The 26,563-nt window shown below is 35.3% G+C and overlaps 2 protein-coding genes and 1 long non-coding RNA gene across 3 annotated transcripts; 1 reads left to right on the plus strand and 2 right to left on the minus strand.

Annotated features, from left to right (window-relative positions):
* Positions 1-9,096: 9,096 nt before the first annotated feature.
* LOC145620959 (uncharacterized) lies at positions 9,097-10,636 on the minus strand. Its single transcript, XR_014108325.1, has 3 exons — positions 10,274-10,636; positions 9,936-10,010; positions 9,097-9,345 (listed from the first exon to the last, which is right to left on the minus strand). It is a non-coding gene; the product is annotated as an uncharacterized LOC145620959 (long non-coding RNA).
* A 4,670-nt stretch (positions 10,637-15,306) lies between these two features.
* On the plus strand, positions 15,307-17,787 carry LOC145621173 (UDP-glucose 6-dehydrogenase 3-like). The gene is made up of 3 exons (XM_081675908.1): positions 15,307-15,397; positions 15,915-16,011; positions 16,328-17,787. The coding sequence occupies exons 1-3, from the start codon at positions 15,393-15,395 to the stop codon at positions 17,726-17,728; spliced, it is 1,503 nt and encodes a 500-aa protein (XP_081532034.1). The 5' UTR covers positions 15,307-15,392; the 3' UTR covers positions 17,729-17,787.
* Positions 17,788-18,939: 1,152 nt separating this feature from the next.
* LOC145621185 (uncharacterized) lies at positions 18,940-24,919 on the minus strand. The gene is made up of 3 exons (XM_081675920.1): positions 24,761-24,919; positions 20,112-20,508; positions 18,940-19,538 (listed from the first exon to the last, which is right to left on the minus strand). The coding sequence occupies exons 2-3, from the start codon at positions 20,201-20,203 to the stop codon at positions 19,004-19,006; spliced, it is 627 nt and encodes a 208-aa protein (XP_081532046.1). The 5' UTR covers positions 20,204-20,508; positions 24,761-24,919; the 3' UTR covers positions 18,940-19,003.
* Positions 24,920-26,563: the final 1,644 nt, after the last annotated feature.

Consider the following 26,563-nt stretch of genomic DNA (forward strand, 5'->3'; position numbering starts at 1 on the left):
CATATTGAGAAGGACCCTGGTTAAGTACAGAACCATCTGCACCAAACAGGACTCCCACACCAAGTGGTAGACTTCCACCTCTTGATCCCCTGCCACCCCTTGAGCCCCTGCCTCCTCTTGATCCCCTTCCTAGTCCTGTCGTAGATGCATTGCTGCTCTCTCCACCAGAAGTTGAACCAGTCCTCCCTCCTCTAATCATTCTCCCACCCCTCCCAAGTTGGCTTGGCTGTGCTGTAGCCTCATGATGTGACTGAGCAGCAGCAGGTGTTTGTTGTTGTTGAGGTGCAGCTGCAGTTGCTTGCTTCTTCGTGGGAGGCTGAGTGGCAGTGGAAGTTGGTTGAGCACACTTCCTTTTGTTGTGGCCCTTCTGATGACAATTACTACATGTCATCTCCATCCCTGTTCTAGTGAGGTGACCTGGCTTAGATGGATTTTTAGATGGGTCTTTGATCCTGTTTTTCCTAGGTCTGCCAGGCCCTATCTTAATAGGGGGAGGGTCCATAACACACTAAATTGCAGGCCAGTGTCTCTCCCCTTCACAAGGTGGAATTGATCCTGCATGAAAAAAAAAAAAAAGTTAAGACTTACATAGGTATACAAAATTAATCAAGTTAGTTTGTCTTTTAGTCTTCCGTGCTATTTGGTCCTTGGGTCCTTTGTTTTTCATAACGTCCTCATGTCTAGCCATGCGATCATACCACAAGTCTTAATAAACTCACCTAATCATACATGTTGAGTCGTTGCACACACTTTTTCTTCAAGTAATGCACTATATTGTTTATAATCGTATACTAGGACCATGCATGTGTTGTTTTCCGTCATGATAGGAATGAGTGGAGTATTTCACATTTGTTTTGAAAATTCTTTCATACACTCTTCCTTTCCAATCCGATTTATTGAGTCAATGCATTAAGTGAGCTCATTTTGTTCCATAGTACACACGTTCAAGAATCACTATGCAAGAGTTGGAATAATAAGGGGAACGTCATTCCTTCCTTCTTTTCTTCCAATCAAAGCATCAACAATAACAAAATTGTTGTCCTTCTTGGTAGTAACAAAAAATTCATAAGCATCCATGAAGATGAAGCACATGACAAGTTTCCATACAAGCTTTCATGCTTTTTTTCTTCTTCTGTTCCAACCCTTTTCCCCTAATAAGTCTAGCATAGGTTTTCCTTATCCTTATGTCTATATGCCATGTTCCATCAATACACATTTCTTTCCTTTGCATTCGATCATGTCATTCGCAAAAAAATAAAAAAAATTAAAAAAATAACAAAATTAATCGCCGAACTAAACACAAGGTACACCAATGATTTGAGGCACCTTTGCAACCCTGTCATTCCCTTTTGTAGACACCCATTTGTGTCTCCCCAAAACCAAACCCAGTGATGAATACCTGTCACGTCGAACCATAATCGAATAAGGTGAAAGTGTGAAAAGTCAAGTGTTGCGGTTAGTTTTTATTAAAATCCTTCTTTCTGTTTTCGAAAACCCATTCTATTTTATGAAAACGTCCATTTCAGTTTATTTTGGTCCATGATAAGGGTCCAATAATGGTGTAGTTGGATGGGGCTTGAAAAGACCTTTCCAACGATATATTATAAGCCCAATTCCGATGAATAATGAGGAAGTTATGACCAAAATACTAAACTGGGCCCAAACCGGATTTTACCTACGACCCAATGATCATGAGGAGGGTCCAAAGGTTTAATCCTATTCCTAAACTAATTAGGATTGATTAGAATCTTCTATAAGTTTCTAAAATATCTTAATTATCCTTTTTTGAAAAGATAAGATCATGGAATTTGATTTGAATATAAACTTTCCTTTTTTAAAACTTTTCTAATTCTATTCGGATTTAAAGATGTTCAAAGATAGTCAGATATTATTTTCGTGCCTCATATTTTTTATCCAAATTTTATATGGTTGGATAGATCTTGAAATTATATTTCCAATGATATATTATAATAATAAATCCGAGCTATAACGAAAAAGATATTAAAGATATACGAAACTCTATCCAAAACTGACACCCTTTCACTATTTCGTCCATATCTTTTTATCTACAAAATATTTTAATCTGATTCTAATTGCATTAGAAAGTAGACTTTAAGAGCTTTCCAACGACATATTATATGACTTATTTGGACTTCTAGATTAAAAGATATGATTAAAACAAAATCCGCAAAAAACTGTCTTGTCGCGAAACGACAGGATTGTCGCCTCGCGACAGACTCTGTCGCCTGGCGAAAAGATAAATCTTTGGCGACAAGGTCGGTTTGATTAGCGACAGCATGGAGTTTTATTTCTCTTCAAATTCTAACTATTTTCTTATAAATAGGGTCCTCGGATCCCCGTTTTCATTCAATCAGCTCTCATCCTTAATTCTCTCTTTTCTCTCTTGAGCAATATATGCTTTCTTTCTCCCTCTCTTTCAAAACTAGATTTTTACACATACAATATTCCGCATTCACAAGACTTAGAGTCTCTTAGCCAAGTTCGAAGTTGCCTTCGCCCTAGACGTGCAAGGTTGATAATTTCTGAGGGTTTGGTCCAAAACTAGTCAAAACTTTATTTAATTTGATTTTAATTTAATTCTTTAATTGTTCTTTATTATTTTCATTGAAGTTTACTAACTTGTGTATTTTGTTATTAGAAAGAGGTACGAGGCTTCAAAGTAAGTAGATTAGCTTACTCCCTATTTCTTTCACAATGTAGATTGCATGTTTATTATTGTTTTTTTAATTCCTAGTATCATGTTAGGATGTTTTTTATGCTTTCTAATATCATGTTATCATGTTAGTACCATGTTAGGTTTAAAGCTTTGATCTTTATTGTTTAGTGACATGCTAGGATTTGTTATTAATCTTGTTAGTATCATGCCTAGGATCTTGCTATTTTATATCAAGCTTTATTATGCCTTATCATGCTATTATCATGATTATTATATATTGTTTATTTATGTTGCTTGATGTATATTTATATTATTGTTATTGCTTGATCACGCCTTTTATGCAGGTTTAAAGGGAATTTGTACTTGAAATCACGCTTAATAAGATAATTAATAATTTGGTTTAGGCTAATGTGATTTTAACTCAAGTGATCGCCAATAATAGTCTTATTTGTGCATTAAATTTCAACCAATATAGATAAACAGGGTAGGTTTAATATAATGTTTGTATGTTATTCGAAAAGCGCGCATGAATACGAGCAGAACAAAGTAGAGGCCTATTTTATAGGGCGGGTCCTTTCTTTTGTAGATTGGATTCGTACCCTCATCCCCGGACCCTGTTTGGTTCAAGACCTTATGGAGTAGTTGACGGTCCTTTTGGATTGTCTTTTGGGTTTACAAGTTCCTAAAACTTGTTGGCGACTCTTTTTGCTCTTTGTCTTTCCCTTTGGAACGCCACCATACTTTAGTGTATGATCACAGTGGGGTTCAAGTTTGGGGTTATCATAATGCTTGAAATATTCCCTACACCTTTAAACCATTTTTAATCAACCACTTTGAGCCTCGACTAACGATTGACCTTATTTATTCAACCCACATTTACCTAACCATGGGATGGGAAGGTGTGCAATTTGTGTAACATTCAAAGAGCAAGTTCAAAAAAAAAAAAAAAAGAAAAAAAAACAAAAGAATAAGTAAGTAAAAAAAAACAATGTATAAAGGCAAGTGTTCCAATGTCTTTGATACGAACACATCTCGAATTGCGTCTCTCATCAAGTGCTTGGTACCGTGCCTGAGAAACATGAATGCTAAGTGAGTGATGAACCGCATGATCTGTGATTGCCTACATTGATTCAAATGAACAAAAAAAAAAAAAAAAAAATCAAAGCAAAGCAAAAAAAAAAAAAATGTGAAAGATAAAACTTGCGAATTTAAAATTTTCAAATACACAATTGCATATCTTGGGGGCTTCTCTCGGGTCTTGAGCCTTTTACCCTTTTTTTAAAAAAAAACCATCAGCTTAACTATATTACAACCCTTGAAAGACCTCTTTGAGGTTACATACACTTGTGCAAAGCTCGGTTAGAGCTACGTTCGACCTGATTCCTAACGGATCGGATACGTAGGCAACCTCACATTGAGGTGCGGCCACATTCATATTCATATATATGCATGATCGAGTCAAAGAATATCAAATGCTTATCTCTAAATCCCTATCCATTTAGAGCTAGACTTGGGGGCTTGAATCCGTATCACATTAGCTTACCCAGCCTAAAGAGTCATCATCTTTGACTCTTCACACATATATTTCCATCACCGTAACCTTTGCAGCCTCACCTTAGTATCACTTTCACACACTTCACTCATACATACATAGCCATATCATCTTTCCCTTTAAGAACCCTTTATCATGAAATCTTGTTTCAACACTGTTCATGTCATCATCTTTCAAGACAACATTCATTAGAAGAAATATTGTATACTTGCCTGGCTTCCTGACCTGAGCAATATTCATTGTTTCACGCATCGCATAATGTGCTGAGCAACATTTATATATCAAAGATCTATAATCATGCAAAGCATATCGTGCTTAGCTCCTTGACCTAAGCAACGTTCATTATGAAATAATCACTTCATCTATATACGTGCTTATCCTCCAGACCTAAGCGACGTTCGAGATCATTTCTTTACACCATATATGATGCTTAGCTCCATGACCTAAGTTAATTTATCTATCGTGTCAGATGATGTAATTGTCCTTAGCCTCTTGGCCTTAGAACATGTATCATGCATACATTATCTTCAAGAAAAGCAATTCGATCCATGCATGCGATTCATTTCGTCTTGCTGAACGGGAAGTTCAAAAAAAAAAAAATTCACGTCTTTCTTTTTCGGGAGAAATTCGGTACCCTCCACTCATCTCATGACGAAAATGACGAAAAATTATTCTTTTGTATTTTCGGTTGCTTGTGTCTGTGCACACACTCACTCAATACACATATACACAAAATCACAAGTCATACACATGTCATGTCATGCTTGGTCAAGTCATTGGTCAAGTCAATTGGTCAAGTCAATCATAGTCTATACGAAACCCTTCTACACGAGTCCCTTGACAAATTTTATTTTGCAGGTCTTATCTACAGCCCACGTCCGGGGACAAGTGGACCATTTACAGCCCACGTCCGAGGACAAGCGGACCATTGACAGCCCACGTCTGGGGACAAGCGGACCATTTACAGCCAACGTCCGGGGACAAGCGGACCAACTACAGCCCACGTCCGGGGACAAGCAGATCATCTACAGCCCACGTTCAGGGGACAAGCGAACCAATTACATCCCACGTTCGGGGACAAGCGAACCCTTTACAGCCCATGTTCGAGGCGGGGACAATCGAACCAACTACAACCCACGTTCGGGGACAATCGAACCATCATCATTTTAGTGATCATCTCCCAAGCGAAGACGATTCACGGCGCAAGGTTCTCGATACCCATAGACTTGCATTTTCATCATCAGACAAGTTTTTCCTCAACATGGAAAATTGTCATTTCTCGACTTTCCTCAAGCATGAAAAGTATCTCAGCCGGTGGGTTTCTTCGAGCATAGAAAACTGCCAACATTATCTGTCGACTTTCCTCAAGCATGGAAAGTATCATCCGGTGGATTCCTTCAAGCATAGGAAGCTACCAAACTCATTTGTCATCGGTACACTGGTGTCAGATATGCATTCGATCCCTTTACTCTTTTATCTGTGGAACTAACATTTTTCTGCAAGTATCGGCGTGTACAGAGTGATTTAAGATCGCAGAACATCTTAAATCATTCTCCGTCCCTATCGACTACTTTGACTATCGTTTTCAAAACTAACGTTTCTACAAACTTAGTCAAAGTGGGGGCTTCTGTAGACACCTAAAAATGTCTCCCCAAAACCAAACCCGATGATGAACAACCTTTCACCGCCATTATTAGTCGGGTTGAGTATGTAATCTTTAGAGTGCTTAAATCCATGCTCCATTCAATAAATTTGATAAAACAATCCAATTCATAGCCCATTTTCCCAAATCGTAACTTATTTTCCTCTTTTCATGGCTTTAAACCCAAAATAATTCATTTCGTGTCCTTTCTATAAAAACGTTTTGATCATTTTATTTTGGTCCATAATCTGGGTCCAATTATTAAATATTTGGATGGGGCTTGAAAAGAGCTTTCCAACGATATGTTATAAGCCCAAATCCGAGTAATAAAGAATAAGTTATGGCCAAAATACTAAACTGAGTCTAAATCGAACCTAAGCCCACCTTACCTACGACCCAATAATCATGTGGAGGGTCAAAAGGATTTAATCCCACTCCTAATCCAATTAGGATTAATTGGATTCTTCTATAAGATTCTAAAAGATCTTAATTATCCTTTTTGAAAAGATAAGATTAAAGAGTTTGAAATAGAATAAAACTCCTCTAGTAATTCGATTCGAATTGAAAGACATTCAAAGATAGTCCGAAATTATTTTCGTGCCTCACTGTTTTTATCTAATTCTTAAATGTTTGGAGAGCTCTTGAAATTATCTTTCCAATGATATATTATAATATTAATTCCGAGCTATAACGAAAAAGATGAAAGAAATACGAAACTCTATCCAAAACTGACACCGTCCCACTATTTCGGCCATATCTTTTATTATACAAAATATTTTAATCTGATTTTAATTGGGTTAGAAATTAGATTTCAAGAGCTTTCCAACGATATCTTATTCATCTTATTCCGATTTCTGGATCAAAAGATATGATAAAAACAAAAACCGTAAAAACTGCTGTCTATCGATCGCAAGAGTTTTATCCGATTCGAATTCTTATCTTTTCTTGATTCGACCCCTTTTTTTCCCTATAAATAGAGGTCATATCCCTTTTTCAATCACCAACAAGGTTGATCATCAAATCACTCTCTCTTCCTCTCTTCTACACCAAAAATCATCCTCTCTCCCTACACCAAAAATATTATCTCCTCTCTCTCTTGCTCTAGCCTAAACTCTATCAACCCTATTCTCTCATTTTATATCCCTTAAGCACTTTAAGGATTTCATACAATACCCGAAGTTCTATACTTAAACCAAGGCGTGAAAGGTAGAATTAACTGAGGGTTTGGACCAAATCATTTCTAAATTTATTTAATTTAATTTCCATTTGATTTATTTTTATTGAAGTTACTAACAGTTTATTCATGATGTATCAATTCAAGGAAACGTGGAAAGTGAGTAATTAATCACTTCATTACTCTTATTTTTATTCTTGTTGCTATTAGCATGATTAGGGTTATTATTTGATTTGACTGACGCTATTATTATTAAATTGCTTCCAATATTGATGTTGGTTTCTATTGTTATTATGATCACCATATTGCACAGTGCCGTCTTAGACATTTTTGGGGCCCTGAGAAAAATTTTAAATAGGGGCCCTGACCCTAAACTACAAAGTGTAATTTATACGTAATTTAGCAACAAAACATTTTACCCCTGATTATTGGATTAATAATTTGAATTATTTAATTATTAATTTTATACCATCGCGTATTAATTAAAATTTTGATGGCATCACAAAATTTGAAACGAGAGAGAGAAGAGGGCAATAATATAATCCTTCTATTTCATAATAATCGCAACACTAACACATATGTCAATGCACAAATTTAACTATTAATATTATTAAGAAGTATAAAATGTAAATATAATGATATATATAAGTTAATCCAAAAATATTTTACATGAAAACATACGTTTTTTATATATTGGTAAAAAGTATTAGCATGGTTATGGACTTATGGGTATAATTAGTGATAATAAATAAACCAAATATGTCTCATATATTTCTAGTATTTAAAAATTCATTTTATTTTGTAAAAAAAAATAAATAAAAAATCACAATGACGGGGCCCACTAATAGGGGGGCCCTGAGCCGTCGCTCATTGTGGTCCCCCTAATAGACGGCCCTGATATTGCATGTTAAAGGGAATATGTAATTAAAAATAACGCCTAATAAGATAATTTGGACAACTGGTTTAGGTTCATTTAATCTTGTTGTTTAATTAAGTGATCACAATATTTTAGAATAATGTGTGCATTAATATTCAACCAATTTAGCATAATAATAGTTTGGAGCAAATTGATATTTGTTTGTATGCCTTTGAGATCGCGGGTATACTTTTCACAATAAGAATCGAGTAGAGTCCAATACGGGCGAATGTGACTCCATGACTCACTTCGTACCATCATCCCCGATCCTCCTTTCGTGGTTCCGAACCATATGGAGTTAGTAATCTCATGGATTATGAATGGGGTGTAACCTTCACGGGTCAATCGTTGTTGCCTTTCGTTGTCCCTGGTTGCCTTAAATGATCCGTGAACGGTTTACAAGTTCCTTAAAAACTTGTTGGCGGCTCCCTACTTTCCTTGTTCCTAATCGTGTCCCTAATCGTTATGTCAATTCCCACTTCCTATGAGTGCCAAGCATATTCACAAGATGCTTTAACGTAGGCGCACTTCAAACGACGCCTACACTAGCATCATAACCCCAAGCTTGAACCCCACTGTGATCATACACTTAAGTATGGTGGCGTCCAAAGGGAAAGAAAAGAGATCAAAAGAGTCGCCAAAAAGTTTTAGGAACTTGTAAACCATTCACGAGGTGAAGGTTACACCCCTCAACGATCCAGGAGATCGTCAACTCCATAAGGTCTTGAACCAAACAGGGTTTGGGGATGAGGGTACTAGTCCAATCTACAAAAGAGAGAACCCGCCCTATAAAATAGGCTTCTACTTTATTCTACTCGTATTCATGTGCGCTTTTTTACTAACATGCAAACATTATATTAATCCTAAACCTGTTTATCTATGTTCGTTGAATATTAATGCACAAATTAAGCTATTATTGGCAATCACTTGAATTAAAATCACATTACCCTAAACCAAATTATAAGTTATCTTATTAAGCGTGATTTCAAGTACAAATTCTCTTTAAACATGCATAAAATTAAAGGCGTGATCAAGCATGTAACGCCCTAACCTCTAAATCAGTTATTAAGAGAATCTTAACAGTGGAATTAACCTAACACGGTCGGGACGTCACTGCCGTAAATCTCTTGGCCGTAAATCCCTCACGAGATTTACAAGGCAACAAACATACTTAATTAACAAACTTGATTTATAAAACATAGTGATCTATTTATAACAAACATTATTCTTAATTTTTACAATAGAAATCCTATCTTATCTCAAACTTTACTAAGTAGCTTAGTCTTACTATTCAAATTAAACAACTTAAATCTATAACTACTATTAAGTGATAACTGAAATTAAAATCCTCGCTACTACTCGTCTCCATCATCCCCAGCAGAACCTAAAACATCAAAACATAAAAACGGGTGAGCCGAAGACTCAGTAACGAACTACTCTAGTAGTGTAACATCATTTCAATTCATTTTAGTTAATAAAACAGGGAGAATGGAATATCTTAAAACATTTAATAAAATTCATATAATGATATATATAACGTTCATATTAACATGCTAGTCGCTGGCAAGTATGACATGGCGGAACGTCTTCCGCGATGGGCCGGTGCCCATAACATAGAGCAGATGCTCGACATAGTTGGGCTAATGCCCCATGGGTACATGCATGACCGAAAAGTAACCTGTAAACATATACTGCCAGACGGACTAGGTCTTTCACTGTTATTTATCATGTTGTGTAACTTTTACATAAGTCATTCATAGATTCATGACATACTTTTGTAAGATCCAAAGATCAATAAAACAACGTTTATCAATAAAATCATTCATATAAATCATTAAACTGAAGTACATTAATAAACACGTTCATCATCCCGCAAGTCATTAAATCCAGAGATATAAATAACTTTCAAAAATGACATCATGATTTTATAAACACATTTCGAAGGGAATTGTGGGTACTAGCAATAGCCGTTACCTCGATTTACAGTCTGATAACCTTCCTGTTAGCCTTTATTCTATCGTTCTCACTGAGCTCCGAGGTCCGATTCTTCTTGAAAATATAAATTATTGCATTAGTGGGAAAAATGATTAAAACTATACTCTTTAATTATTTTAGTATAAAATCAACAAACTTATTTCTAAATACAAGTAATACCATACGTAGCTTTATGACTCAAAGAAGTCATAGTTTTTCCACTAAATCATTAACTTAAGTATAAGAATTATTTTTGTATTACAAGAAAAACAATACTAGATATAACAAGATTTCTCTTTAAAGAATAAATATGAACATTGAAACAATACTACTTATACCTTGGGCTAATTAGTAGTATACGAAGCAATAAGGTAATGGGTCTTAGAAGGCCATTTTCATTAGTTTGACAAGAAAGTTTACGAAAGGAGAAAATAAAGTATATAATGAGTTAATGACACTAGTGAACGGTGATGACGTTTTATATATACATAGAGTAGTATGGTTGCTAGAATGAACTTGAAAGAAAGAAGAAGATAAGATCAAGATTTGCTAAATTGATAATCATGGGGTTTTGAGTGACCAATTATATGGAAAGGCAACATTAGACTTTGTATTATAAAGCTCTTAACCGTGAGGAGAATAGAGAAGCAAGAGGTGGGTTTTGTTTTCTAGTTGAATGAAGCAAAGTTTATCCTTTGCTCTTTTGTTTCTTAACGGTGAAGGATCAATAGCTTACAAGAAAAGATTATAAAAGTTTATTAAGTGATAAGATTATCACAAGAATTAGGCAACTAATGGTAAAGGAAACAGTGAGAAATGAAATTATCAATTCTTTTCTTAGTGGTAAAAAAGGGATGAAGTTAGGAGGTGGATTTTGTCTCTTATGATAAGTAAGGGCATTTTGGTCATTTTATTTTCTCGGGTAAAAATACATATTTTGATACAAATCTTTAAACATTTTACTGACCGGAAATAAGCTGTAAAATAATAATTTACTTTCCTTAAAATTAGCTTCTAAAATAATATAATATTAAAATAAAATTCAAGATTAAAACATTCGTTCTTGTTAAAACAGAGACAAAACTTTAATTAAGCTAATAAAATAAATATTAGCGTATAATAAATCAGGTTTTAAAATCTCGGGTATTACAAAGCAATAACAATAATAATATCAAGCAACATAATAATTATAACAATTAGGGAAATTCTCTTTGGTGAACTCCAAGTTTTTAAGTTTCCAAGTGGTAAACATTCTTAAATTTTATTATCAATGATAAACCTAAATTTTGATTACCATTGATAAGTGTTATTTTAATAAAAAATCCTAAACTATAGTTAGTTAGTTTTTTTTTTAATAATTAAATTATTATAGAAATATTTTTTTTAAAAAAAAAACGCCACCCAACCAGCAACCCCGACCACCAGCCCTCCCTTTGCCGGCGCCACTGCCACCCAGACCCCCTCCCCTTTTCTGGCGCCGGCGACCAGCCGTTCCCCTCCTTCTTCGATTTCCACCTCTCTTCCCTTGTAACCACCTGGAACCTCACCTCCCCCACCCTCGAAACCACCTGGAAACCTCCCCCACCCCAAAAACCCTCGGCGACCTCTCCTCCATCCCCGAAAACCCCGGCCACCCAGCCCACCACTCACGAAAAAAACCTAATCGGCCCTCATACACCCTCACAAAACCCTCGGTGAACTCTCCACCACCCCCGAAAATTCTAACTGCCCAGCCCACCACCCTCCAAAAATCTTAAACTCTTTCCCCACCCACAATTAGGATTTTTCGAGGATGGCGGCTGGGGTTTTCGAGGGTTTTGGGGAATAGGGGAGAGAGGGGTTTCTTGGGGTGGGTTTGGGGGAGGGGATGGGCTTGGCGCCGGCGCCGGCACCGACGTGGGGGAGGGTTTTTTTGGTGTTTTTGGGTTGGGTTTAGTGTTTCTAGGGCGGCGAACAGAGGTTGGGAGAGGTCGGCGTTTCCAGGGGTGGGGGAGGACGGCGCGCCGATGAAGGTTGGGCGGTCGGTGCGCCGGCGTGGGTGGGTGCAGGGGAGGGGGAGCTGGCTGTGGGTGGGGGGAAGGGGTGGTTGATTTTTTTTTTTTTAAATTTTAGTATAATTATTAAATTATTAAAAAAATAATTAAAAACCTAACTATAGTTAAATGTTATTGTTAAAAAAATTAAAAAACCAAACTATAGTTAAATTTTTTATAAAATATGATAATTAATGGCACCATTAATAATTATAAAAACTTTAGGAGTACCAAAGATAATTTTAAAAAACTTTGTTTACCACTTAGAATTTTATAAACTTGGAGTTTACCAAAGAGAATTCCCTAGCAATTATAATCATAATAAGGCATAATAAAGCTTAATAATAATAGCAAGATCCTAGGCATGATACTAACAAGATTAATAACAAATCCTAGCATGTCACTAAACATCAAAGATCAAAGCTTTAAACAGAACATGGTACTAACATAATATAAGAAAGAGTAAAAGGCACCCTAAGCATGATACTAGAAAGCAATAAATAACATCCTAACATGATACTAGGAATATTAAAACAATATAAGCATGCTTTCTACATTGAAATAAAATAGGGAGTAAGCTAATTACTTACTTTGAAGCCTTATACCTCTTTCTAATAGCAAAATACACGAGTTAATAAACTTCAATGAAAATAATTAATCAAAGAATTAGAATTGAAAGAAAGAGTTAAAAAGTTTAGACTGGATTTGGAACCAAGCCCTCAAAAAAAGCATAAACCTTTCACGTCTAGGGCGAAAGCAACTTCGAACTTGGCTAGGTGTTTTTGGATCTCGTGAGTGCGGAATTTTGTTTGTAAAAGGGTTGGTTTAGAAAGAGAGAGAAAATCAAGGAATCCTTGATGAGAGTTGATGAATAAAAACAGGGGTTCAGGACCCTATTTATAAGAAAAATAGTCCGGAAATAGGTAGAATTTGAAAAGGAATAAAATTCCACGCTGTCGCCGCAAAACGACCTTGTCACTTGGCGACAAGCTCTGTCACGTGGCGACAAGCCTGTCGTTTGGCGACAGCTTGGATTTTCACGCGCTTTTTATCACGGAATCTACTTGTCAATCAAAATTGATCTGTAGAGTCCGTATGAAAACCAAAATCGTGTTTTTCATAAAATAATATTTTATTTCAAATTAAACTTATCAATCCACAATTATCAATTCTAATTCCATAAGGTTTTAAGAGAACCTTCTAGAGAATTCTAGAAGACTATAATTAATCCTAATAGCTTTAGGAATGATAATTGACATTGGACCCTCCTCTAGATCATTAGGCCGTATGTAAGGATCAAACCGGGCCCAGTTTAGTATTTTGGCCATAACTTCCTCATTATTCATCGGAATTTGGCTTATAATATATCGTTGTAAAGCTCTTTGCAAGCCCCATCTAACTACACTATTATTAGACCTGTATCATGGACCAAACTAAACTGGATTGACTATTTTCATGAAATAGAGTTGGTTTTTGAAAACAAAAAGAAAGATTTTTAATAAAAAGTAACACTTGACCTTTCACACTTTCACTTCATTCGATTATGGTTCGACGCGAAAGGCATTCATCACTGGGTTTGGTTTTTGGGGAGATACAAATGGGTGTCTACAACACCGTTTGATTATTTTTCAATAATCCAACCTTTAATGTCAATCTGCTTCAAATAGCCTTAAGTTACCTGTAATCGGTTGAATAGGTATTTTTTCAGTTAAGATCAATTTACACGTGTCACAACGTGATTAGTTAAAAAATAAGTTTTAATTTTAATTTTTAAGGAAATGATTATTATTAATTACCATTAATTAATTATTTTAAACTAACTTTTGTAAAAATAATTAAAAATATAAAAAAAATTTAACTATTTTAACACCCCCAGCCCCCAGCCACCTCCTCAACCCCACGATCGGCCTAAACCAGGCCATATTCCCCCTCGCGCCCACATCTCAACTCCCCCGAGCCACCGCCCATTCCCTACCCTCTTCTGTTGCCTCTAAAACACCACACTTGTTATCGAAACAACGAGCCAAAATCAATGTGTTATCGAAACAACGAGCCAAAATCAATGTGTGGGAAGGGGAAGGGACCAAAATCAAGGCGTGCGAAGGGAAGGAGCCAAATTCGGAGCAGGTAGGAATGGCAGTAGGTCGGGTCAAATGGGAGACCCGCCTCATCCGCCCAAGTGGGGCAAGGATGGAGGGAAGTTTGGCGAGTGATGAGGCGAGGATGGGTATAATAATTGTACCCACCATGGATGGTGGGTCAGATATGGATTTTAGAGTAAACTTTCCCCATCACCGTCTCATACCCGCCTTATACTACTTTTCGTAAAGGTTGAAACAAGCTTGGAAGAGCTTAGAATCTAAACTGTAATCATGTAAAATATTTTATTAATAACATTAACGTCGTATACAAATTTTGTCAAGTGGATGTAAAACTAGGTTTATTAAAAATAATAATTCATCATATTAATGTCATTATGGTAGCGGGTATGAGGCGGGTATGGATATCCAAATGGGTGGTGGTAGATGAATATTAACTTGTACCCGGCGAGGCGGGTGTGGATGTGGAAAATTGCACCCGCCATGGATGGTGGGGTTGGGATGGGTACAAGATTTTTAGGCGGGTATGGGATTGGAGGCACCATCCTCTGCATCCGACCCACCCCATTGCTATCCTTAGGAGCAGGGAAGGGTAGGGGCGGAAAAGGGACAAAGGGTGGGGTTTTTCGAGGGTATGGAGGTTGGGATCGAGACGGGGAAGGAGTTTTTTTACTTTTTTGAGGGTCGGGGTGGAGGTGAGTCGGCGATTTAGGGAGAGGAGGGTGGGTGGCCGGTGTAGCGCTCCGGCGCTGGTGGGCAAGTATAGGAGTCGGGCCGGTGGAGATGGCAACCGTGGAGGGTGGTTGGACTAGCGGTGGGAGTTGTTTTTTAATTAATCAAATGACAATTTTTAAGTTTTTCTTTTAAAATAAAATTATGATTTTTTTTTTATCAATCAAATGCCGACACTTGTCGCGTAACTTTCTTTAACAAGTGAAATGACCGGTTGTGACCATTTAAAACTGACTGGCATTAAAGGTCATATTATTTAAAACTAATCGAAATGTAAATTATTTTAGATGAACGAGGCAAAAGCTGAATTATAGCTAGCAATTTTTCCTTTATTATACTCCGTATCTAAATCTCTAGGAATTACGGAGTACTTAATTAGAAGCTGAAATAAATTGGGCCTTAGACAGTGGGCCCTGGGCTTCGGTAGCACTCTTTGGCGTGCCGTGGTCAGCAAGCTAAAACGAGACTAGCTATTTCCCTTACAAAACAAAAACAAAAACAAAAAAAAGTTAAAACGAGACAATATACTAGTGGATCAGATCATACAACAGAGACGCAATTTCGGAAGATCAGAGGGTAGAGCAGCAAAAAAAATGAGGTAGTCCATCGATGTTGCTTGATTTGTTCATACAATACATGAATTTGGTTGCTTAATTAGGTCATATATTTGATGATTCTAACTTTACATATTTGTACTTTAGCTAAAATAGTTTGCAAACCATCAACAAATCAATTGTATTCAGTCTATGATAATAAGGGTTTGGCAATTAAGGATGAAAATCAAAGAAGAAACACAAACAATGGGAATAGGGTTGGACAATGTTGTTAAATGGTTGTCAAGCTGATTCTTTATATTAGTGTAATTTTTATTGTGTAATAGAAATTGATTTCTGATTATGGAGAAAACCCTTTTGAAGGCACATATATTAATTGTTTGAACTTATTATATAGCTTATTAATTGAACATTGCTAAGATCAATTTCTGTGTAATTTATGATTGTTTGGAACTTGTATAGCTAAATATTAATGATTTTGATCCTATAATTTTAACATTTTGTATGTGATTATAACTTCAGAAGAAGTAACATACTTACCTTAAATTATTTCGACTACAGTGATATGAACGATTCTTCTGATTACGATGATCAAGATATCTCCGACGATGTAAGTAATCCTAGTGGTGGTCCTGATGATGAAGATGTTACACCACCTGTAAGTTCTAAACATTATTATTGTTTTTGATAAAATTTATTTCTTGTTACAATATATCTTAACACATGTGTTTGACCTTATTGTTTACAAACAAAATATATAATCTGTGCAAACTTCACTAGTTGGTATCATTTGAAATGCATTAGATTAAACTAATTTTTATAACATATATACTTTGATGATATTGGTATGAAATATTTTGTTTGTTTGATACTTATACCTATAAGTAAATATGGTTTGGATTATCAACAAGTTTACAAATTGTTTTCGCTTGGTTTGATGATATTGATAGGAGGTATTTTTGTTTCATTTACAGCCCATGTTGGAAGATATAGAAAGAATATGTTGTATAGGTGGAGGAAGGGTTGGAGTTTTAAGTATGATGGTGCTTGCTCACTATTGGCACGATAAAGATTTCGTTGTTTTGGATAAGGATGTTGAGAAGATTAATGATATGAATGGTATCAATGAAGCAGATGAGAGAGTTATGCCTTTTTCTGAGCCTGGTATGGATTTTTATCTTAACGAAGGTATTGACAGGGGAAATCTACATTTTAGCTCCAATATTGATGAAGAACTTGATCTATGTCAATTGATTTTTATTGCGGTTGACATTCCTCTCAAGATAAAGCCCAAAGTACTCAAGAATGACTTGGACATCAAGAACTTTGATGATGCTATCAAGAGCATACTCCAATCAATCGATAGAATACTCGTTAGGAAGTACGTAGCTATCAAATCTACTGTACCAGTTGACTATAAATCAAACATTGCAGACCACATTAATGGGTTTAACAATGCTGGTTATCTTAGCGTCATCACAAACCCGGAGTTCTTTTCTGTTGGCACCGCTGTTCAAGATTTGCTACATCCTCAGAAGGTGGTATTAGGTAACTTTTATGAGGGTCAAAATAGTTTAATTCTTTTCAGGGATTTGTATGCAGGAGTGGTCAATGTTGATAACATCGAAATCATTGGTTCACAATCTTCTGTGCAAATAGGGAAGTTATTATCTAATGCAGTTCTTGCAGCTCAGTTAACACTTATGAATATAGGATCTACCTTATGTGAAAAGGTCGGCTCAAATTTCGATGATGTGAGAAGCACCATAACTGCAAACTCAAGATTGAATCAGGATTTTATCAATTCGAGACCGGGTTATGGAGGTATGGGTTTGACAAAAGACATAGATTATTTGGCATATTTATGTGAATATGTAGGGATGACAAATGAGAAGAAGTTTTTTACAATGATTAGTGAGATGAGGAGAAGAAAGATGGATGAATTAGTGCAGACTGTTTCACACATGATCGGAGGCTCTTTGGATATAGCTATATATGGATTTTCTAATAAAGTGGATTCAGATGATATCAGAGAATCTCCTGCAATTTACATTTGTCGATCGTTGTTGAAGATTAATGGTATTCGTCTGAAAATATTTGATCCATTAGTTTCTGAAAATACGATCCTGAAATGTTTTGCTCCTAGAGAGAGAAATCGAATATTGGTTGCTGATAACATAGAAGGTGCTTGGGATGTTGAAGCAATGGTCTTCTTAGTTGAATGGCCAATGTTTGCTACTATGTTGGAGGAACAGCGTGTTGAGCTAGTTAACACAATGAGAAGGCCAGCCTTTATCTTTGATTGCTGTGATTTGATTGACGATGTGAATGGTTTTGATCATATTCAGATCTACCGATTAGGAAAACCTATATAGTATGCTGGTGAGGTGAAGGTGAAGGTGAAGGTGATAGTGATGAGTTTTGATGATGATTGAGATGGCAGATGATGGGGGGAAGCAGGGGATCAAATCTCCATTTCACACGCTCCTTTGAGTTAGATTAAATGTTAATGTTTTGTAATGAAATTGGGTTAATTTTAGTTTGAGTATTGAAACTTTAGTACTGTAATATGATTTTGCTTTGATTTTGAACATCTCTTAATTCGTACTTTTGCTCTAGTATTCTACTTATTGGTGAACCTATTGGGTTGTATACTTTGATATGATTACATGTTTATTTCATCAAGTGGATCGTTTTGCATAGGGTTGGAAAAAATTGACACAACACAATACCCAACCCGAGACTTACAACTTTGGGTCAAAACTCTCATCCTATTTAATTAATTAGGTTGACAAGAAATTTTTGCAAAAAAAAAAATTAAGGTTGACAAGAAATTAAACAGGTTAGATTAAAGTTGAAAGTTTCAAATCGTAAGTGACACACCTAACACGTCAACCCAATATTAAATCCTTTGAATGAATAATATCATAAATTGCAATCCATTACGTCAAAAACAGAAAATTGCAAACCACACTATCGTTTCACTGAAAACTTTTATGATATAAATATTTTGGCGGCCAACTGACTAAAAAAAAAACCCAGCGACAATTTGGTAAAAAGACAACATTTAGCTCAAAATATCTAATTTTTTCAACACTATAAAAATCCTAATTTAACTTTTTTGTGTTTTTAATTTTTTTTCGACAAGCTCTTTAAAAATCCTTATTTAATATGAATTATTAATTTATTTATGTCATCCCTTTTTTATTTTGCTGAATCCCAATACCAAATTTATATTCAATCCGCTTGTCAAAAAAAAATATTATTTTCAATCCCTTTTAAAAGTTTCGTTAACAAGGGGTATGAAAATTAAGTGAAAATTGATACTTAAACTTTTTTTTTATTATCTTGAAATTTGGTATAAAAAAACACGGAAAAGAAACTAAATTAAGTATTCGAGAGTAATTTGTCGGAATTTTTTAAATTTTTTAGGTTAATTGTCACCTGAGATTAGTTTATTTTTCAAATTGTCGCTTAGGGTTAGTTTTTAGTTTTTATTACCAAATTGTCACTAAGAGTCTTTTTTTATTTACCAACCTAGTCAATTAGCCATATTTTGGCTGGTAAAAATTTTGGGAGAGGGAAATTTAATCGCAATTTCCTTTTTATAAATTAAAATGTTATAGACAACATTACAAGTAGATTAAATTTTAAATATACTTCCAATAACGATAATTTGTAAGTCGACCCTTCATTTTTGGATAGCAGCATTTCCAAGTTGCAGAACATGTAGGACAACGCTGTTTAGTGCACCTCAAGTGCAACTTTATACCAGCAGCCTTACAGCGAATCTCTTCTTCATTCCACTCCACGGATTGAGATATCCCAATCCTAGCAGTCTTTGAGCAGTCACGAACACAGAAACTATGTCGGGTATCCAACACCTCCAATCGTTTGTGCCCATCTAATATTGTTGACAATGCAGTGACTGATAAAGCACATGAGATGAGATACAATCGTCTGAGTCTAGGACATTTATCACGGATTGCTATTGCTGCTGCATCATTTACAACCCCAAATAACTGGAGACTTTCAACCTTTTCAAAGCAGACTGAGCAGAATACAAACAGATCTACAGGACACTTTACTTTCTTCAACTTCCTCCAATAACGCATAGCTTGCATAAAATATGAATGTCTGTAACCCAATGCCTCAGAAATAACCAACTGCTGCAGCGAGGGTGTCCTGAAAAGTGCACATAAATTTCATAAAGAAGGCATACCCTAAGATTAACATTAGCAAATTGCATACTGATATCTTGATACATTTGATGAATCCAATTTTATCTGTAGTACTCCGTTATTCTGCCATCTTAATAAAATATCATTCAGTGAGTAAAGCCATCTTCAAGAGTCCCATACCCGGATTTTTCCTCCCAAAATGCCCCTGCTACTTAACAATCAACTCCCAAAAACCACTATATACGCCTAAAACATTGAAATAAATGTACCCACAACCCCTGTTATCCTTTAACTTTCAGGAAACATCCTTTGACAATTTCAATGGCATTCTCAAGATCCAATAAGTTAAATCTCTATAAAGATCAACCATAGGAATTCACACTGCTGACAAGTGATAATAAAGACTGGGAAGGAACCAAAAAAACATTCCATTTTCAATGGGATCAACTATAAAAAGACAAAGTTGACAAGAAATTCATCTACCTTTCAGCTATATAGACATACTTGTGTGTTGTGTGACTGGCAAAGTTTTACCAAGGCACAATACAGACAAAATTGACAAAAAAAATTCATTTACCTTTTCGCAATATAGACATACTTGTGTGGCTTTAGCACAGTTTCACCAATGATCAATGCAGAACAAGAGTCAACTGGCTTAATATCCAACATATGCTTCAGGAAACAAAGGTATCTTCTCTGAAACCTGGGAAAATCACGGTCATTCTTCAACTTGTGGGGATCTATTGACTTTGAGGTTGATCACACCACAAGGTGACAATGAGTCTAATACTGCGGCCAACCACGACTTGCTCACCAAACATGCAACGTAAAGCCTACAACGCCAAGGCACTCTGTTAATTATACCCATTAATACATCGTAGTCCAAGTCATCCCAGCTTCGCACCATAGTAGGGCCAGTTTCCGCCCTAGATGCTGCTCTAGAAAGTCTTGCAGCCTTCAATCGCATCTTTATACTGACAATATATGACAGAGGGACAAAGAGATTCAATCAAAACCAACCATAAAATGGCTCCATAAAAAGACATGCAGTAGATATAATATTCGATTGAATTCTATTTCTAACCACGCTTTCTACCTTCTACAACACAACCTAAATTAGATGCAATTGCACAGCCATCAGATGTTGGAATAATTTCAAAACTAGTTTTGCTTTTTTAATGCAGCGAGCTTCTAAATAAAAAACATGACAACTGAAGAAGTGATGACAAAATGTAGATCCTAAGCAATTTTGGCCAACTATACATACATTGCATGGCTGAACAGCTAAAATAACGTTGCCGTAATTCAAAGTTTGCCTTTTTAGTCCATCTTTTTGCTCAATAACAACTACAATCATATAATAATAAATTAATAAGACCAACTAGATTAATTTTACATATAATATCTATGTAATTTATCAGCACTTAGATAAAAAAAAATTAAAAAAAAAGAATCTGGAATTCCATCGAACAAATTTTAAATTAATACTCAAACCACCAATCAACACAATTCTACCGAAGCCAAGAATTGTTACAAACAGGATAAACCAAGTATTATCTAATCCCTCAACACTTCAAACAATAACTGCAAATTAATTTTTTTACAGCAATAACAACAGAAACCTTAAAATGAATATTGAAAATTGAACTGAACTTGCAATTGGGTTATGCCAATTAGTGGAAGAGACTTTTCTAAACCAAATAAACAACCAACTCCTCTGTGGGAAGCTCATTCAAGCCCGTAAAAGGGGGAACAAACTACCTAAAGACCGTAGGACTCAACAGAGGCCGATGATCAAACAAAAACGAGGGTTGCGATTACGAACTCAAATGCATTGTTGGCCCTATAGAGTAAGTTTGAGAGCCCCAAATTTGTTGCGGAACAATTTTATGGGTTCCAAAGTTCAAATGTGGGTGTGAAGGTGGTACATCAGAAGGTCTCTTATAAATGCTACTAAGACTGTAACTATTATTTCTAGAGTGTGAGGCTTAAGGGAGAAAACTAATTAAATATTTTGAGGAAATTACATCCGGAGCATAAAGATGTATTTTGCCTTCCCAACAATACGTGAAATTTAATACCATTCAAATATATTAGAAATCTATATAGATAATGTTTCGGTAGAATTTAAGTACTCTATAATTGAATTAAAATATGTATTGTAAGATGTCATTAATAAACATAAGATTTACCATCTCGAATTTGCAAAGTGTTAATATCCCGTTAATGCATGGGATATTGATAATATAAGAAAAATATATATAATGTTTCAATAGAGGTTAAAGTACTCTGTAATCATACTTCACAATTAATGACATTTTAACGATAGAACACATATTTTAAAAAATATACCTCCTTTCTTATTTTAAATCAAAACACCTATGTATCTAAAAAGAGTATAAACTGCAACTCTGTGTTCATCAACAATACATTGTTGATGTGCTTACCCTGCATACCAATAGCTTGATTCATGCTTTACTAGTTTCTCAATCAAATCAATAATCATAAACATGCAATCTATGAAAGAACAAAAAAAAAATCATTTTTGCTACTTTGTCAGTGATAAGTCTGATAACCAAATTCATATCAAATCGACAGAACACAAAAACTACCACGTTTCATCACCAAGTTAAACCTAAAATTTCCCAACCTAAAAGGATTCAAAATTAATTTAGCCAAATAATAGAAATTGCATCTTTCTTCACATTATCAGAAACCCAAAATCATCATCAGTGATTCAGCCATACAAGTGAGGCAAACATAACAAGACAGCAAGGGCCACTTTATTAACCATGATCAATTTATATAATGGCGAAAAATTCAGGAACATAATTTATGCATCTTTCTTTCCCCTCTTCATGCAATTTCAAATAAATCCCAAAAATTGGGCCATGATAAATTCTTTACATGATATGGATTGAAAATTTGTTCGGTAAAAATTTGCTGCAGGCATGTAAGTGAGTTATTCAAACAATGAATGACAAAAAAATTCGGCAGAAATTATACTATAATCAATCAGTAATTCTGTGATAAGATAACAAAAAATTATAATCAAGTGAGATTTAGAAATAGAATCACCAGCAAAGAGTAGATAAAAAAAAAGGGTGCACATGCTAATACCGATCTAGCGCTGTTATCAGACAACAAATAACAAGAAAAACAGAGGCAAGATATGAAAAGAAAAAATCTGCAAGAGATGCAATCTTCGGAAATACAGAAGACATCTTAAATAATACTACTTGAACCGTATCAGACCTCAAACATTTTTAATATATATATATATATACACACACACACACACTATGTTACTCGGACTTGGGTACCCATGTCCGACACGGGTATGTGTCCAAGTGTCCGACTCGGCTACTTTGTGGAAAAAATTTATGATTTTGAACTAAAATGAAGTGTTCGAGTGTCATACCCATGTCCGAGTGTCGAGGGTCCGACATGGGTACTTGAGGTAAAACGAAGAGTCCGAGTAACATAGTATATATATATATATATATATATATATATATATATATATATATATATATATATATATATATATATATATAATCAGACTAAAAAGCGCAGAACTTTCTTGATTTTGACAAAATATATGAATAAATCCATCAAATATTATAAACATATGAAAACCCCAATGCCCAATAACTAACAATGCAATTAAGAAATGCTAAACATACCGCCAATTGAATCAGAATAAAATCCAAAAAAATATTTATATTGAGACAAAACTAAATGCACGAAATTTTCTCAAATTTAGCAACATATAAGAACCCATCAAAAATTATAGCCAAATGAAACTATAAATTTCAACACCTAACAAATTAACCAAACAATTATGATTACAACAAATCCCTTCTGCAATATTCAAATTCTGCATTTTACCATTAATACCCAATTATAGTCACTTAGATTATGAACAGAAGACGAACAATTACCAAATAATGAGGCAATTACACAACTAAAATCTTAAACCCTGACAGATTGAGTTCCAATTTCCTCAAAACAGCAACAATACCAATGGATGTGACAGAAATGCAAAACCCTGGTGAACAGAATTCGAAGTAAATTATAGTATTTTTTTTCATTAGAAAATTCAGATAAGGGGATTAGTCAAACTTATTACTTAACTACACTATACATCAGTAAGAAATCATTACATATCACCTAATAAGGGTGTATTTTATTCACCTGATTTTAACTTATATGAACTTATCTAAATTTAAGCGAACTTATTAAAACTTATTGTAGTTGTAATTTGAACTTGGATAACTTATTAGTGAATCAGTGTCAGTGATCAATGCAATTAATATTTTACATTGTATTGTTCATTAGTGTTCAATTCACTTTTAAAACAAAATGATAGTGGCCATATGCAAACATGTAATACTCTCAACTAACCATGTTTTAACAGTAGTTTACTAGTTTCTACAGCTCCTGCAACAAGAATACTATACCATAATTACCAACCATGATTTAACATCAAACATTCAATTCCAAAATAAAAAAATTATGAATTCAACTCTTAAAATGTTCACTCTTTTTCATCATTAGTTAATCACAACAATCAAATTAGGGAAAAGAGATCTAATTTCATATTCAATTATCTCAAAAAATACATAATTTTAGGGATATTTGATTCAATAATCAAATTAGGCTGATAAAGTTCACTCCTTTTTCATCATCAGTAAATCACAACAAGCCATATGCAAGGTTAATAAAATAAAAAGCACATCAGTTCATATAAAATTAACTTTAATTTATCACCAAAAAAATTATAAAAAATGTAATTTTATTCATCATTACAAATTCCATCAACCCCGGATGCATAAAATCTAAATATTGATATTTGTTCAACCAAAATATGCAAAGATTTTCCACCAAAAAAATTAAAAGAACCCCATATTAGATAGTAAGAAGATCCCACCAGAGATGAGCAGGGCAGGAGGGGCGGCCGCCCTAGGCCCAGGGAAAAGAGATCTAATTTCATATTCAATTATCTCAAAAAATACATAATTTTAGGGATATTTGATTCAATAATCAAATTAGGCTCATAATTTTCTTTTCTTTTGGTTATGATGTTGCATAATCTAAGAATTTAGAACCAATAGTTCAGATTTACGAACCCTAAACTTAACGCGCTGATAATTGGATTGAATTAGATCAAAATAAACCCTAGATTGTAAATTGATATGATGATAACAACAACAAACAACTTACCTTAGAAGCTGCTTCAATGGGGGATACAAGAATTTGATTCAACGGAGAACGCTTCCATGGAGTCTACGCTTCAATGAAATAAGTTAGAGATGTAGGAAACTAGGAATGGAGGCCTTTTAAAAGCCATCACCCGCCACATTTATACAGTAATACGGCCAATACGGGTTAGATCCGTCTAATTATTAAATGGCACGGATCTTTATATGATCGTAAATGGGGCAGAGCGGGCTTTATAATATAAGGGTTTTTAGTAGAAGCGATAAACATATCAAAAGACATTGTTCACTAATCAAAAGCAACATCAGGAAACATGCTCTTGCCAAAATAAGGGTGCATTACAGCAGCTTGCAGTGCCATACATCAAATGTGGCTTGTCTGAGTGGGGATATCAACCTGGCTGACTTGTGAAGGACCCTGTTGTACATCATATTGAGAAGGACCCTGGTTAAGTACAGAACCATCTGCACCAAACAGGACTCCCACACCAAGTGGTAGACTTCCACCTCTTGATCCCCTGCCACCCCTTGAGCCCCTGCCTCCTCTTGATCCCCTTCCTAGTCCTGTCGTAGATGCATTGCTGCTCTCTCCACCAGAAGTTGAACCAGTCCTCCCTCCTCTAATCATTCTCCCACCCCTCCCAAGTTGGCTTGGCTGTGCTGTAGCCTCATGATGTGACTGAGCAGCAGCAGGTGTTTGTTGTTGTTGAGGTGCAGCTGCAGTTGCTTGCTTCTTCGTGGGAGGCTGAGTGGCAGTGGAAGTTGGTTGAGCACACTTCCTTTTGTTGTGGCCCTTCTGATGACAATTACTACATGTCATCTCCATCCCTGTTCTAGTGAGGTGACCTGGCTTAGATGGATTTTTAGATGGGTCTTTGATCCTGTTTTTCCTAGGTCTGCCAGGCCCTATCTTAATAGGGGGAGGGTCCATAACACACTAAATTGCAGGCCAGTGTCTCTCCCCTTCACAAGGTGGAATTGATCCTGCATGAAAAAAAAAAAAAAGTTAAGACTTACATAGGTATACAAAATTAATCAAGTTAGTTTGTCTTTTAGTCTTCCGTGCTATTTGGTCCTTGGGTCCTTTGTTTTTCATAACGTCCTCATGTCTAGCCATGCGATCATACCACAAGTCTTAATAAACTCACCTAATCATACATGTTGAGTCGTTGCACACACTTTTTCTTCAAGTAATGCACTATATTGTTTATAATCGTATACTAGGACCATGCATGTGTTGTTTTCCGTCATGATAGGAATGAGTGGAGTATTTCACATTTGTTTTGAAAATTCTTTCATACACTCTTCCTTTCCAATCCGATTTATTGAGTCAATGCATTAAGTGAGCTCATTTTGTTCCATAGTACACACGTTCAAGAATCACTATGCAAGAGTTGGAATAATAAGGGGAACGTCATTCCTTCCTTCTTTTCTTCCAATCAAAGCATCAACAATAACAAAATTGTTGTCCTTCTTGGTAGTAACAAAAAATTCATAAGCATCCATGAAGATGAAGCACATGACAAGTTTCCATACAAGCTTTCATGCTTTTTTTCTTCTTCTGTTCCAACCCTTTTCCCCTAATAAGTCTAGCATAGGTTTTCCTTATCCTTATGTCTATATGCCATGTTCCATCAATACACATTTCTTTCCTTTGCATTCGATCATGTCATTCGCAAAAAAATAAAAAAAATTAAAAAAATAACAAAATTAATCGCCGAACTAAACACAAGGTACACCAATGATTTGAGGCACCTTTGCAACCCTGTCATTCCCTTTTGTAGACACCCATTTGTGTCTCCCCAAA

This window comes from Chenopodium album, chromosome 27 (assembly GCF_948465745.1).
Source record: "Chenopodium album chromosome 27, dcCheAlbu1.1, whole genome shotgun sequence".
NCBI classification, from domain to species: domain Eukaryota; kingdom Viridiplantae; phylum Streptophyta; class Magnoliopsida; order Caryophyllales; family Amaranthaceae; genus Chenopodium; species Chenopodium album.

Excerpts from the sequence above, each read along its gene's own strand:
- LOC145621173 (XM_081675908.1), top strand. Across the intron at positions 16,012-16,327 it reads ATGAAGATGTTACACCACCT|CCCATGTTGGAAGATATAGA; the intron begins GTAAGTTCTAAA and ends TTTCATTTACAG.
- LOC145621185 (XM_081675920.1), bottom strand. The coding sequence starts at position 20,203 with ATGTTGGATATTAAGCCAGTTGACTCTTGTTCTGCATTGATCATTGGT. Across the intron at positions 19,539-20,111 it reads TATGTCTATATTGCGAAAAG|GACACCCTCGCTGCAGCAGT; the intron begins GTAAATGAATTT and ends TGCACTTTTCAG.